The sequence below is a fragment of the Thunnus thynnus genome, chromosome 18 (assembly GCF_963924715.1).
Source record: "Thunnus thynnus chromosome 18, fThuThy2.1, whole genome shotgun sequence".
Classification (NCBI taxonomy): Eukaryota; Metazoa; Chordata; class Actinopteri; order Scombriformes; family Scombridae; genus Thunnus; species Thunnus thynnus.
Genome location: NC_089534.1, coordinates 26,526,317 through 26,539,495, shown reverse-complemented (window position 1 = coordinate 26,539,495; position 13,179 = coordinate 26,526,317). Strand labels below are relative to the sequence as shown.

General features: G+C 43.4%; 1 protein-coding gene across 3 annotated transcripts in view; it reads left to right on the top strand.

Moving 5' to 3' along the window:
• The window catches only part of rev3l (REV3 like, DNA directed polymerase zeta catalytic subunit), a 76,603-nt gene that overhangs the window by 47,330 nt on the left and 16,094 nt on the right, over window positions 1-13,179 (top strand). For all 3 annotated transcript variants that reach the window (XM_067572967.1, XM_067572966.1, XM_067572968.1), the window contains exons 9-15: window positions 1,232-1,374; window positions 2,548-2,676; window positions 3,438-3,675; window positions 3,855-3,997; window positions 7,381-11,224; window positions 11,972-12,891; window positions 13,037-13,122. In XM_067572967.1, coding sequence (XP_067429068.1) covers window positions 1,232-1,374; window positions 2,548-2,676; window positions 3,438-3,675; window positions 3,855-3,997; window positions 7,381-11,224; window positions 11,972-12,891; window positions 13,037-13,122 — 5,503 coding nt within the window. The remainder of the gene's footprint in view (window positions 1-1,231; window positions 1,375-2,547; window positions 2,677-3,437; window positions 3,676-3,854; window positions 3,998-7,380; window positions 11,225-11,971; window positions 12,892-13,036; window positions 13,123-13,179) is intronic.

Genomic DNA, 13,179 nt, shown 5'->3' with positions numbered 1-13,179 from the left:
AGTGTGGAGCATCTTTCTGGACTGATTCCACCACTCTAAGTGTTTATCTTATTCCTCTGGGCCGCCGCTGGGCTCAGACATCTTGTTCTGCAGCTTCACCTGCAAGCCTCGGACAGTCCGTCCACACAACCTCAGAGGTCTTTTCAGCGCGTTTCATCAGAAAGTGCGAATTTATCTTGTGAAAGTTGACTCCGCATGCCTCTAGCAAAACTGCTCGCGAGCTGGAGCAACAGGGGGGTTGAATCAGTAGCTCACGGGCATTTGAGGGCATTTCATATTCAATTTCCCCTGCACACTGTGGGATTTAAACCTGCAACCTCTTGGGCATAAGACTCTAATCTTCAAACTGCTACTGCTCAATCAGATCTGGACAAAACCTCCTCCCCCCCCTCCCCCGACGGAGCTTGGATCAGTTCTGGAGCTGCACCTAAAATGATTTTTTTTTTTCTTTTTATGACCATTCCTACGAAAATTTGTTCCGCCTACCTGGTCTACATTTCAATATTTCAGAGTCACTAAGTGGTGAGTTGCTAGGCGATGCAGTAGGGCAGCATGGGTAAGGGAGCGTGATAGGCAGCTTATAGCTGAGAGCGATCTGGAGGGATACAAAGCCCAGTTGGCCGCCTGCCCGTTTTCCATTCATATTCCCTCTCCAACACACAGCCACACACCACTTAGCTGCACACACTCTCATACGTTCACACACACACACACACTTACTAGACAGCAGACACTCCCTGCATACTCTCCACATACACACTCGCACAGCACCGCTGCGTAGACGTACACAGAGAGTAAACGGAGCACTTCCCCTGATTAAGACCCACAGTAAAGAGATGCTAATAAAACATGACTGCACGAGGGCAGATAGCAGAAGGTCTTCTGCTTTGTGAGTCAGGTAACAGCCATTCTGACAGCACTGCTGATGCTCATATTAATTTAAAATGGGGGGAAATTAGTCCATCATCCCCCTGAAGATGCAATGCATGGGATTAAAAGTGTTGCTGCATTTGATCTGTGTGCTTGTTTTGATTATTAGCGTAACTTTAACTGGTTGTGTCAGCTTAGTTACTGCTAGGGATGTAAGATGATATGTTTTTATCAATGAGTTGAAGTTAGTGTTTTCTGTGTTGCAATAAATAGCAGTTTGATCCAAGTATAAGTTCTCCTAGAATAACTTATGAGGAGAGAGAAAATTATGAAATGTATAATTACATCCTTCTCTGCGCAGGACGCAAGCTTCAGCTGTTGGCGACGGGGACGAACAAGAGGATTTCCTGGGTGTGCTCACTCTCCATTCAGACCCTTTGACCCCAGAGGGAGTGCCGTGTACTCCCGCTAACGTGGTGGAGGTGCACAGAGACTCGCAGCCAGGTGAGGAACACCTACCACTGAGGATGTATGAATGAAAATGCTGAAATAGTGTATATTCATTGGAGAGTTTTATAAGAGCAAAATCCCACATGTAAAGCGATATGGGAGAAGTCTCTGGCCTTTTACACCAAACAAACTAAAGGTGGATTTATTTATATATCTGCATCACAGCATCCTGGTGTAGGTGGTGTAGTTAAGTGTTAGATTTGACCCATTGACACCGTCACTCGACATAAGCTGGATGTGTTTTACATTTTGAGACTGTGTTCAGCTTTACTTCCATTCCCTAAAGTCATTTTGTTTACAACTTGTAATCCCTTTTATTATAGAATGATGCTGGCAAAGATCTCACTACCGAATATTATAATATTTATCCACTTTTTTATTCTCTTTTTTTCTGTTAGATCACAAAATATGTCTGGTGTTATTGAGAAGGAGAAGACTACTGAACCTTCCTTCATTTTGTTAATCTTTACTGTTAACAACCTCTGTGGGGATCAGAAACTTGTAGGAGAAAACACAAGTAGCCCGTGATAATAGTCGTGTTTTTGAAGAGGGACGTGTTAGCTCTGGTGTAGCTTTCTGCATAACAATGAAGCCAGTGTAGCTGCTATAACTACACTGTAGGTTTAAGCATTTCAGTATAAATCTGTTTAAGTTGTTGTTGTTCAGCTAATTCTACTGAAATATACTTAGTATTAACCAACATGTATTTGTGTGTTAAGAATGACTTTAGCAGTGAAAAGTGTTTAATTAATGTGTAGTAATTATTCTAGTCTGCCCTTGAAGTGAATTTCTTTCTCTGACTGTGTGGTTGGCAGGAGAGCGAGCTGCTGAAACTGGCATTTGTTTTCCTTCTCCTTATCACTCTCACTGTGTCAGGGGTTAAAAGTGTTTCACTGTGTGATTAGCATTAGCCTAATCTGTAGGCACTCTCTCTGCCAAGTCTCCTGCAGGAGCGAAGAAGCTGCCAGTGACCACAGCGACACACACACACACACACACACACACACACACACACATACTGACCTCCTGCTGAACCATAGCACTGCTACTGTGTGTGTGTGTGTTGATGGAGCTTACCTCAAGATTATCTCAATCAAGGTCTGCCTGACGTGAACAGTGTGTTGTTTCAGAGACGCTAACTTTCCTGTCTCCGCTCCTCTTCCTCAGACTCTGTGAGGAGCAGTGGTAAAATTCCAGAGGAGGCCGTCGTTGATGAGGAGGCCATCTTGAGTCTCCTGGAGAACAGTCAGACCTTTCTACCGCTCTCCCAGACATCCAACCACTCACCCCTGTTAGGTACAGTAGCAACTGGAGGATATTCACTTCTGATCCACACACAGCTGGATTTGGCTCCTTTTAAACTCTCTTTAAAGCCGTGTCCTTTTATGAATCCATGTTTTATTGTTTTGACTTATACCCTCTTGCTTCCTCGTTCCAACAAAAAAGTTAACAAAACTCTATGACGTCCGTGTGTTAAGAACTGACTGAGTCACAGATATGAATAGAATCAGTGCAACTTACTCTTTCCAGTGCTAACTGGTCCTCTGATATCCATCAAGACGTTAATATAAAATAAAAAGTGACTCATAAACATCATGTTTAAATGTTTTCCTTATTGTTAAAATAATCTAGGGGATTTTAGTCTGTTCTTTAATGGTACCAAAGCGACCAGAGCTTGTAACAGCTAACATGACTAAGTTCCAAAACTCAGAACAAGAAAGTAATAGGAGAAAAAACAATAGAAGTGACAAAATGCATGAATATTAGCTCTTTCATTTTGACATTACTAAGGCTGAGAACGTCCCACCAATATGGTTCTTTTATCCCTTGGACATTTAACCTCTCCTTCATCCATTTATATCCTAGGCATATACTGGCTAAGACATGTAGTGACTGTGCCAAAGGCCTGTAGAAAAATGAGGACAAAAAGTATTGAGTTCAAAAGGCTGAGACAATTTACAGCTTTAATTTAACTGATTAATTTTGAGCTTAAAGTTGTTGCTTGCAGCTAATTGTTGTAATGTCTCTTGAATGCTTTGTTTCTTTTGTCTATGCAGACAGCAGCCAAGACCATGCCATCATTGATTTGCTGGCAGGCCTAGAGGACGACGGTTTCTGCAGGACCCCCGTTAGGCAGAATTCCCAGTCCCAGTCCCTTCCCGGTGCCAGGAGCTACCACTGCAACAGCGATGAGGAGGAGGCAGGGCCAGAGCTGGACAAGGAAGAGGCAGAGCTCAGCGTGATAATGTCACAGCGGTGGGACATCGAGCCTCCTGGGAACTCGTCCTTACCGAGGCAAGTTTGTCTTTGGTTATATTATACTGTGAAACAAATTCCTGGAAATGTTGCTCCATGTGGTTTTGGTAAGTATGAACATGGGTGTGCAGACACTGAAGAGTCAGATGAAGGTCATTCACAGTGGGCCGTGCCTGTGCATTGATTAATCAGTGTTCCTGTCATCCCTGTGTGTAAAGGCCCGGTGTGAAGGAGGCAGAGGACGGCTTCAGTGACGAGCAGCAGGAGTCCTCTGATGAAGACATGGAGTGGAGTGGGAATAATTCTTTATTCGCCAACCTGTCCATTCCACAGCTCGACGGGGCCGCAGACGAAAGCAGCGGTGAGTCATCCCATGCTGAGATGTACTGAGACAGCACTTAAATGTCAGTTTGCTTTGATGCCTATCTTCCATCCCCTGCTGATTAATGTTCCATCAAGGATATCGGAATAAGGATCTGACAGCAGCTGCACAATAAAATTTGGGTTGACTCCCGCTTTTGGCTGTATGAATTAATTTAATTCTGTCGGAGCTGTGATTTAATGTAGTACAAGACTCTTGGATAGTAATTGATTCCCTGGAGTGCAAGTTATTACTTGACTCTTAATAAACTTTAAAGTGGCTATGAGTTTGATATATCATGGAAGTTAAGAGCTTGCCACACTGGTCATCACATGTGTACCTGTATATTTACAATATGTGATTATGACAGCTTTAATGAAATGATCTTTTTACACTTTGTGTTAGAACCAGAGCACATTCTCACTCAGCCCTACAGTACACCACTGCCCTTTTTTTCATCAGTTTTTTCTGCAACATTTGTGTCATTTCTTCCCCCACGTTTCTTAGAAAGCAAGAATGAATTGAATTGAGAATGAATTGCATGCAAGGGCATAATATGTGATGAGATGAAATTCATTCTATACAGGAACAAACAACATAGCCAAATCCATAGCACTGAAAACCAGTGTGCAATTCATAGTGATAATACAATCCAACACCAATGTATGCACTGATTATTTTCCATAACTACCATTAATTTTTTATTACCATTTTATATGTTGTAGTGCTAAGGAATTCTGCATTAATTCCCATCATCATTTTTAAAAAACGAAAAATTGACAAGCAAATTAGCTTAAATAGGGACAATTAAGTTAGACACATTGCATTTCTTTTAAAGTTTAAGGACTGTACGTCAGAGGTTCCCAACCTTTTTTGGCCTATGACCTCTTAAGCAATATACAAATAGCAAAGTCTACCTGGGACCCCTTGTCACATGTTGCTTTGTCTACCAGTTAAGTTACCCATTGTTGTCTTGATTCATCAGTTAATCATTTTGTCCATAACAAGTCAGAAGACAGTCAGAGAAAACTAGACATCTGAAGATGTAACCTTGGACTGGGGGGAACTTTAACAGATATTTTTCACTAACAGCCCAAAACCAGAAGATATTTAGTTAATCATCATGTTCCATGAAGAAAAGCAAAAAATCATCACATTTGAGAAGCTGAAACCAGCTTCTTTTTGTACGTTTTTGCTTAAAAAATGAGTTAAATGATTATTCAATTATCAAAATAGTTGCTGAATCTTCTGTTGATTGACTAATTGATGAATCGACTAACCTTGCAGCTCTAGAAAGAGGGCTTGTTTTGTTTTATTTGAATAACTTTTAGAGGCTTGAGGAGTTCAAATACAGAAATCCACAAGAATTAAAGCAAAAATTAGAAGAAAGCTTGAAAAAAATCACAATATTGTGTCAAAAATATATTTTTTTGCTTTTTTTGTTTTTTTTTCTGTATCCTATCCTGTCCTATCATCTCGTGACCCCTTTGGTTAATCCAGGGACCCCTTGTGACCCCTTGTGACCCCCAGGTTGGGAACCACTGCTGTACATGAATGTGTGCATGTAGCATACACTAACACACTGTTAGACGTAGTGCGTAAATGCTAGTTTAACAGTAGCACAAGTAGAGAAGAGTCATAACATCAACAAACGGACTCAGTGTCTATTATAAAAGCAATATCTATCTACATTTTGCTAACAGTAGTTAACATAAGCCACCATAAACTACTGGCCATACCAGACAAAGTAGGGCTATAGCTGCTCTGAATCTGTTGAAATGAGCAACGGTGCACTTTATGCTTATGAATTAAACTTTTCATTTGCAACAGAAACATTGTGTTTCTTCTTTCAAAAATTACATAGGCTCGCTTTAAACAATGCATTGTAGCGATGCAGAAAATACATGTTGGCACTTATGAGGAGTGGGCAACACAGATAAAATCCTCTGTCATAGTATATACAGTATAATATTATACACAAATATGGAGACGTATCATTATCAGTACATTTTCTGAAAAAATCAGTCGAGAAACTGTTGATTTAAAACTAATTTAAAAGTCAAATAATGCCATAAAGCAGTCCTGCTAATTGATTTGCAACATAATCTACAATGGCCTCTTATACTGAAAGATTGAAGGGATTGTCTCTGTGTTATAAATGGTAAAATCTCTCACAATTGACTAATTTATATTGTCTCATAGTATACTGTATTTATCATATCACCCACCCCTAGGACAAAAACAGGACATACAGTATTTGTGGGCTGTGATTTACAGTCTTCAGACTCTTCAGTGTATGTAAACCTGCTGGCCAAGCTAGTCATAGTTTTGCACACGTGTCCCCACAATGTGACCGCCTGCAATAAGTCTAAAATCACATGATTGATTGTGTTGCCATTCTGTAAAGCTGTGCCAATGCAGTAATCTTATTGAAATGAATGAGGGGGCACATAGTACTAATATCTCTCTGAGCACAATCTTAGGTTTGCACAGCCATCTTTGCAGGTGCCACTGCTGTTCCTTTTGGTCTTTATTTAGACTTATCTATTTTGTGAGTAGCACAGTTGTAAATTGTCATTCTACTTAAAATATGTTTTTCATTGTCAGATGACAGTTGTCATTAGCTCACCGAAACACTAAATATAATGACATACCAATACAACCAAGCGACCTTTGAACAGTGCTAACTGCTGGTGCTGAAGAGGAGATAAAAGATGAGAATATGAAACATCCTCTGTTTTAAATGTCAGACCTGGGAATAGATGGTGGGAATTGTCATAACAAAGATTTTCAGTCTAATTAGTTGTAATACCACTGAAGTCAGTTCCTTTAAAGAGGATCTCCAGCAATTTTACACATCAAAGTGTGTTTACAGGTCTTGGGGAGTACTATTGCATATGTAAAAAACATTTTCAAGCCTTTTGTGGCACCAGAGAGAGTTGTATGAAATCTGATAAATTGCCTCAAGTCACTTGAGTCAGTGTCAGTTGGGGCCATTTTCAAAACATTTAGAAAATGAAAAAAATCTGGGGGTGTGGAGTTAGAATGAAGTGAAGTTACCAGACCTCTGTAGCATGCTCCTCATCTCTGCTTGAGGCTAGCCTCTTCAGGCTACATTAGCTGCTAGAAGTATAACACACCCAAATCTCTCAACCAATCTATTGAGGGTTGAGTTGCATTGTGGGTAATGTGGGTACCAGGTTTTGACAAGGAAGAAGGATGCATGGAATAATAATGAGAATATCTTTGTTTCTGCTGCATCACTTTTCTCTTAATTTCAAGAAAAACAAGTATGTCATATGTAAAGGAGAGATTTGAATCTATTTCTGTCTGCTGTTAACGCTCATTGAGGTGCCTCTTGTTCTTTTGTTTTGTATCCATAGATTCATCCTTAACGGACAGTGGCTCCAGGACGCAGTCATCTCTCATAGTCACAGAAAAGATGCTTGTAAAAAGAAATCCCTTCCCTGGAGAGACTGTCCACCTGGAGCCCCCCTCCTCAGCCAAAATCCGTCTAGAGTGCAAGCACCCAGAGCACAGTCCAGTTCATGTGTTGGACACAGAGCAACCACTTGACAAGCACTTTCAGTCAAAGAGCAGCCAGGACAGCAGTAGTGAATGTTCAACAGGGTTCAAGGTTAATAAAGAAATCCCCTACATCCCACCAGTCAAGCACCCCATCCCCTGCAAGATAGCCAATCACCCTGAGGTGTCTCCCATCTGTGTAGACAAAGAGGACTTACGACCCCTGTACACCTATGACAAGAAAGCGTCTATAGCTTTGGATAAGACAGATCTTGAAAGTTTCCCATTTAGTAACGGTAAGGTCACCAAAAGCAGGAAGAAGTATGGCAGCATAAAGAATGTAGAAACGAACTGTCTGTCGATTCTTCAGAACCACAGGACCTTCTCTCTCTGTTACTCAGAGCTGAGAAACTGCTCATCTAAGACAGAGCTGGAGCTGAGCCAGACAGACAGTAAAAGCCCCATCCTGAGGAACATTTCCTCAGCCCCGTCACCCATGGAAGAGGATGCGTTTCTTGATCCTCAGGAGGAAGAAATGAGCCAGGACAGCGAGGAGGGAGATGTTGGTGAACTTAAAATCAGGTACGAGGACTATCAGGAAAACAAGACTGAGAGGACTATTGTAGCCCAGCAGGAAGCACACTACAAGTTCTTCCCTAGTGTCATTCTCTCCAATTGCCTCACTAGGAAGAAAGCTGGGAGCAAAAAGCTAGCTGATTCCAGCAGCAAGCTTGAACAAGCCCAGTCTCGCAGGTCTAGGCTAAAAGTCAATAAAAAAAGGTTGGGAATGACGGGACAGAGGACCCAATTAAACACAGTTGAAAGTTCTACCTCTGACACCCAGGTTTGCACTGGCCTCACCTCAGTCACACGTGTTTGTCCAGTGATGGTGGACACCCAGATGCCAATTTCTGAGGGGAATCCAGTAAAAGAGCCGGAGACCATGAAAGATGAGCCAATCATAGAGGGAGAGTCGGTTACAAACGATGAGCCACAAAGTGAAGAGAGGTCTGAAAATGAAGAGAGAGAACCACTTTCAGAGCCCCCTGCCACCAACTCCACCACTGTGTCCAGCTTTTCTGAGGAAGCTAAAGACACAGCAGATGATAGTTTAAGCCCATTGCAAGGTTTATCTGCTAAAGTCACATGTACTAAACCTTCAGCACTACCTGGTAGTAAATATACCCTGAGGGCCAAACGGAAGATGATCTACGACAGCGAGGATGGAGAACACTCAGGTGCCCCTCGTTCTAAAAATCCAGCCTCTGTCAAAGAACGGCTCAAAGACAGCAATGTCCCCAGTGGACAGGAACTAAAATACCAGAAACGGCGCAAGAAGGAACCCCCTATCATCATCAAGTACATTATTATCAACAGGTTCAAAGGACAGAAAAACATGTTGGTGAAAATGTCCAAAGTGAGTGCAGAGGAGCAGTGGGTGTTGCTGACACAAGAAAAGCTGGAACAGTACAATAAACTGGCCCCTCTCAAGGATTTCTGGCCCAAGGTGCCGGAGTCCACTGCAGTGAAGTTTCCCATCACAGAGCCAAAGGCCAAAAAACATCCCAAACGAAAGGCAAAGGTCAACTCCACAAATAGGAAAACAGTGAGTAGCTCCTCAAAACCACGAGTCAGACAGGGTGAAAGGGTCAAAAGGACTAAGGGCTGTGAGAGAGGCCCATATCTCCCCTCTTTGCCGCCCCCTCGACCATGTTACTGTGAGCTAGCAGAAGACCATGACATTGACTATACTGATGTCATGCTAGAGCTGGGCTATCTCTCTGATAGATCCCCAAGCCCCATAGACTCAACACCCCCACGTTGTTGGTCCCCAAGTGACCCTCTTATGGACACCAAGACTTCAGAACAACTACTAAACCCACTCATCGACCCATGTCTCAATTCTGCTTTTCACAAACCACGCACAGTATCTTCAACCAAAGGAGTAAAGTGTCAAACTACCAAACCTAAGAAATACACAGATACTAAAAGGAAAGCAAGCAAGTCTGCTACTAAAACTCCAGAAGAAGTGCCCCAAAAAGAGAGGTCACGACAAAGCAGTGGTGCTGCTCCAAGGCAGAGAAAGAAAGTAACAAATATAGCTGAAGGAACTGTCAACAGTTCTACAACCACCACAAGACCCAGAAGGTCCCGCAAAAAGAAGGCTGAGGAACCTAAAAGCCATGAGTTAAATAAAGACAACTCCCAGCTACTTTTCCCAGAGGATGACTTGCCTTCTTCTGAGAGTTCCTCTCAAGAGGTCCCTCCATTTCAGCAGCCAGTAAGTACAGATGGCAACAGCCAAGGCCAGACTGCATCTATACCAGACTCTAACTCAGTAGCCCAGTCAATAGAACCAAAGGTTGAGGACTGTGAGACTTCTATCATGGAGGTCAACCAAAGTTTTTCACCACCGGTTCAGCTGAAGCAGCAAGGTTGCCAGACCACTGTGGTAAAGGCAGAGGCTTCACCAGAGGAGTCCAAAGCTCCTACACCTCCTCTGTCTGGTAGACCCTTACTGGGAGACTGTAAAGACAACCAACTAGCAACAGCCTCCCCACACTCAGGCCCTAAGAACGGGGAGATCCCCACTCTCTGTGAGACCCCCTCTAGCTTGGCTGTCCTCAAGCAGCTTCTCCAGAAGAGGCAGCAGGGACAAGCCCTTCCTCTACAAGTGGTTGGTACAGACAACCACTCCACTGCCATAGCTCAGGCTGCAGCACTACTGGATCCCACAACTAAACCAGCTAAATCCCGAAGAGCCCCCTCTGCCACTCCTCGGAAACCCAGGGCCCCAAAATCTGCCACTCCCAAGGATAAAAAGCCCAGAATCAGGAAAAACAAGACCAGCAGCACTCAGCCAGATCTGTCAGTGAAACAGAAGGCCAACATGTCAGATGACTGCCCCCTCTTCCTGTCAGACCCAGGCTTGGACAGTTGTAACTTCATAGAGGACAGTTTGTCCCCAGAGCTCCCACACAACTATAACTTTGATATAAATGCCATTGATCAGACGGAGTTCTCCAGCCCGTACAGTGGCAGTCAGTTTGTCCTGACTGATAAAAATTTACCAGTAATGTTCCTGAGTGATGTCAGCCAGGAAGCTGTCTCTGCACTGGGCGGCGTTGAGAAGAAACTTGATCAACTGTCTGGTTCTGGGGAGGAGCTTCAAAAGGCTTCTGACTGGCACAAGGCAAAGCTGGTCAGCCCTGACCTCTTTGATAGACCTGAGAACGGGGAGTATGTGTCAAATCACCTCACATTCCCCGACTCTGAGAAAATTAAGAACAGAGACTGGGACTTCTCTTTAGGTAAAGCCCATACCCTCAGCCCCTTTCAAGACTTTCACTGTGAGAGAAAAGAGCTGCTTTTTTCGGCCTTCGACCCTGTCCTACCCTTGCCTTTAAGCTCCGCATCCTTTGTAGACCATGAAGGCTCGCCAACAGGTGAGCTTCTGGAGGGCATTGATGGACTAACATCCACTACGCCCAGTAGTTCTCCCCGTTCCATCAGCTCGCTATCCCAGGTGAGAGCGAGCCAGCTACTGCGGGGGACAGGAAGTGGAGCCCACATTCTCAAGCCCCTCATGTCCCCTCCAAGCCGGGATGAGATCCTCAGCACTCTGTTGGACCTGGAGATGTCCGAGGCCACATTCCAGGAGCCCTTCTGCAGCGACCCCTCTGATGCCCCAGGGAAACCCATGTGAGAATATATGCATTAACTGCACAAGCGGCAACAATAATTACTGTACAATATCTTGCATATGATTAAACCATGTATGGACTAAATGTACAAAATATATCTGTAAAGTTTTTTGAGAAATAGATCCTGACTGATTAAACAGCATGGCCAATATTATCGGCTGATTTTAGCTCATCCGATATATAGGTATCAGCGTATATGTTGGGCAGTACACCTCAAAACTTTCCTAAAACTATCACACATCAGCACAAAACAAGATGATGTTGGATGCAAAAAACAACAATTAAAAAATATATAAACATCTGCACTTATTACCTAAGTTTTTTGTCACAAAGTTACAATGTTGTGACTCAAGTCCAATAAGTAACAAGAAATGGCAGTACAGTACAGTGTTGCTGTTGTATAGTTTGTGCACCAGAGAGCACTGACAATTCTTTTTCCGCTGTAAAATGTTTTGCTCACTTGGCCAGTATTCTTGATAGCCAAATTTCAGTGATTCTTATCAAAGATCTTCATGGCATGTGTTAAAATGCATTAGATGATATATTTTTAAATGTTCAAATATCATATGAGCTACAAAAATCCAGTATCGGTCATGTGTTCTTTTCTATCGACATGGCTTTATTTAATAAAAATCTTTCATTACTAGATTTTGCACTTTGTTCACTTCTGAAATAGTGATGAATTACAGTATTTTAAAAATATAAATACATTTTTTTTAATCACATTGCTCTGCCTTGTCTTCAGGGAGGTTGGCGGCCGCAAGCTAATGGTGGGAACCAGACTGGCTAAGGAGCTAGCAGAGTTCAGTGGAGACTTGTCTTTGGATGGCCTCCATTTCTGGAAGACAGCCTTCTCAGCCATGACACACCCCGCCACCACTATTACCTCATCTTCCCAAGCCCAGGGAGCTGAGGCCTCAGAGGCAAGTAAAGAGCAGTCTGAGACTGACCCATCCTCAGCCAGTGACAAGAAGGTCATCCTTTTGCCCTGCAAAAACCCACCAAGCCGAGAGCGTGTGCAGCTGTGGCTGGAAGCCAGGAAACAGTATGATATTTTACAAAAAGCGAGGAGAGACACAGGGCTACTGAAGAAGGAGAGAGTTGGGGTGGATGTGGATGAACATCCAGACAGAACTGAACAGCCAGCTGTTTCTAGCTGCCCAGTTGTGAAGGTTGAGCTGTGTGAGAGACTCTCCACCATCAGGACTCCAAGGAGAAAGAAACGCAACCTGTCCTTAATCATATCTCCCCTGAAGAATACAGCCTCTCAGTGTAAATCCACAGAGGTGAGTCCAGTTACAGATGAAGGTGCTGTGGATCTTGAGCAGGAGGGTGGAGAAAAAGATGATAATGATGATGATAAAACCAGCTCTCCAGAGTCCCCAGAGCTGCCTCCATGGCAGCAGTCATGTCAGTCCAGCCCCTCAGGGCCAGGCAAGCTAGATCAGGACAGGCAAGGTGAAAACTCTTCTGAACCCCTATCACCTGGGCTCTCTAATTCCTTGGAGAGATTAGGGGAGAATCTTAGTCCTACACTCCTTCATGTCGGTAACAGGGAAGAGGGGAGGACTATCCCACACCTCCTTCACAGCACTCCCTTTTTAAGGAGGCGGCAGGGAAGCAGGGAAGATCTGGAGCCAATGTGCAGCACGCCCATATCTGAGGGTAAGAAAACAGCAGTTTCATCCTGTCTCAGGAACGCAGGGTAATGTGTGATTATATCTGTTACTACTGTTGTCAACTCTTCTACTTTTTTACACTGTTGATTAATTCAGTCGTCTATGCTCTTCCTGTTTAATTTCTTCTGCAGATGATCCTGTTTCTCAGAGACTCCAGGAGAGGCGGAGAAGCCAAGCGGAGCCTCTGAGAAGAGTGTTACTGACAACACAGATGAAGGTCAGACCACAAGTTTGCTTTTTCAGGTCTTTAATGTGGAGAGGAAACAGGGAAACA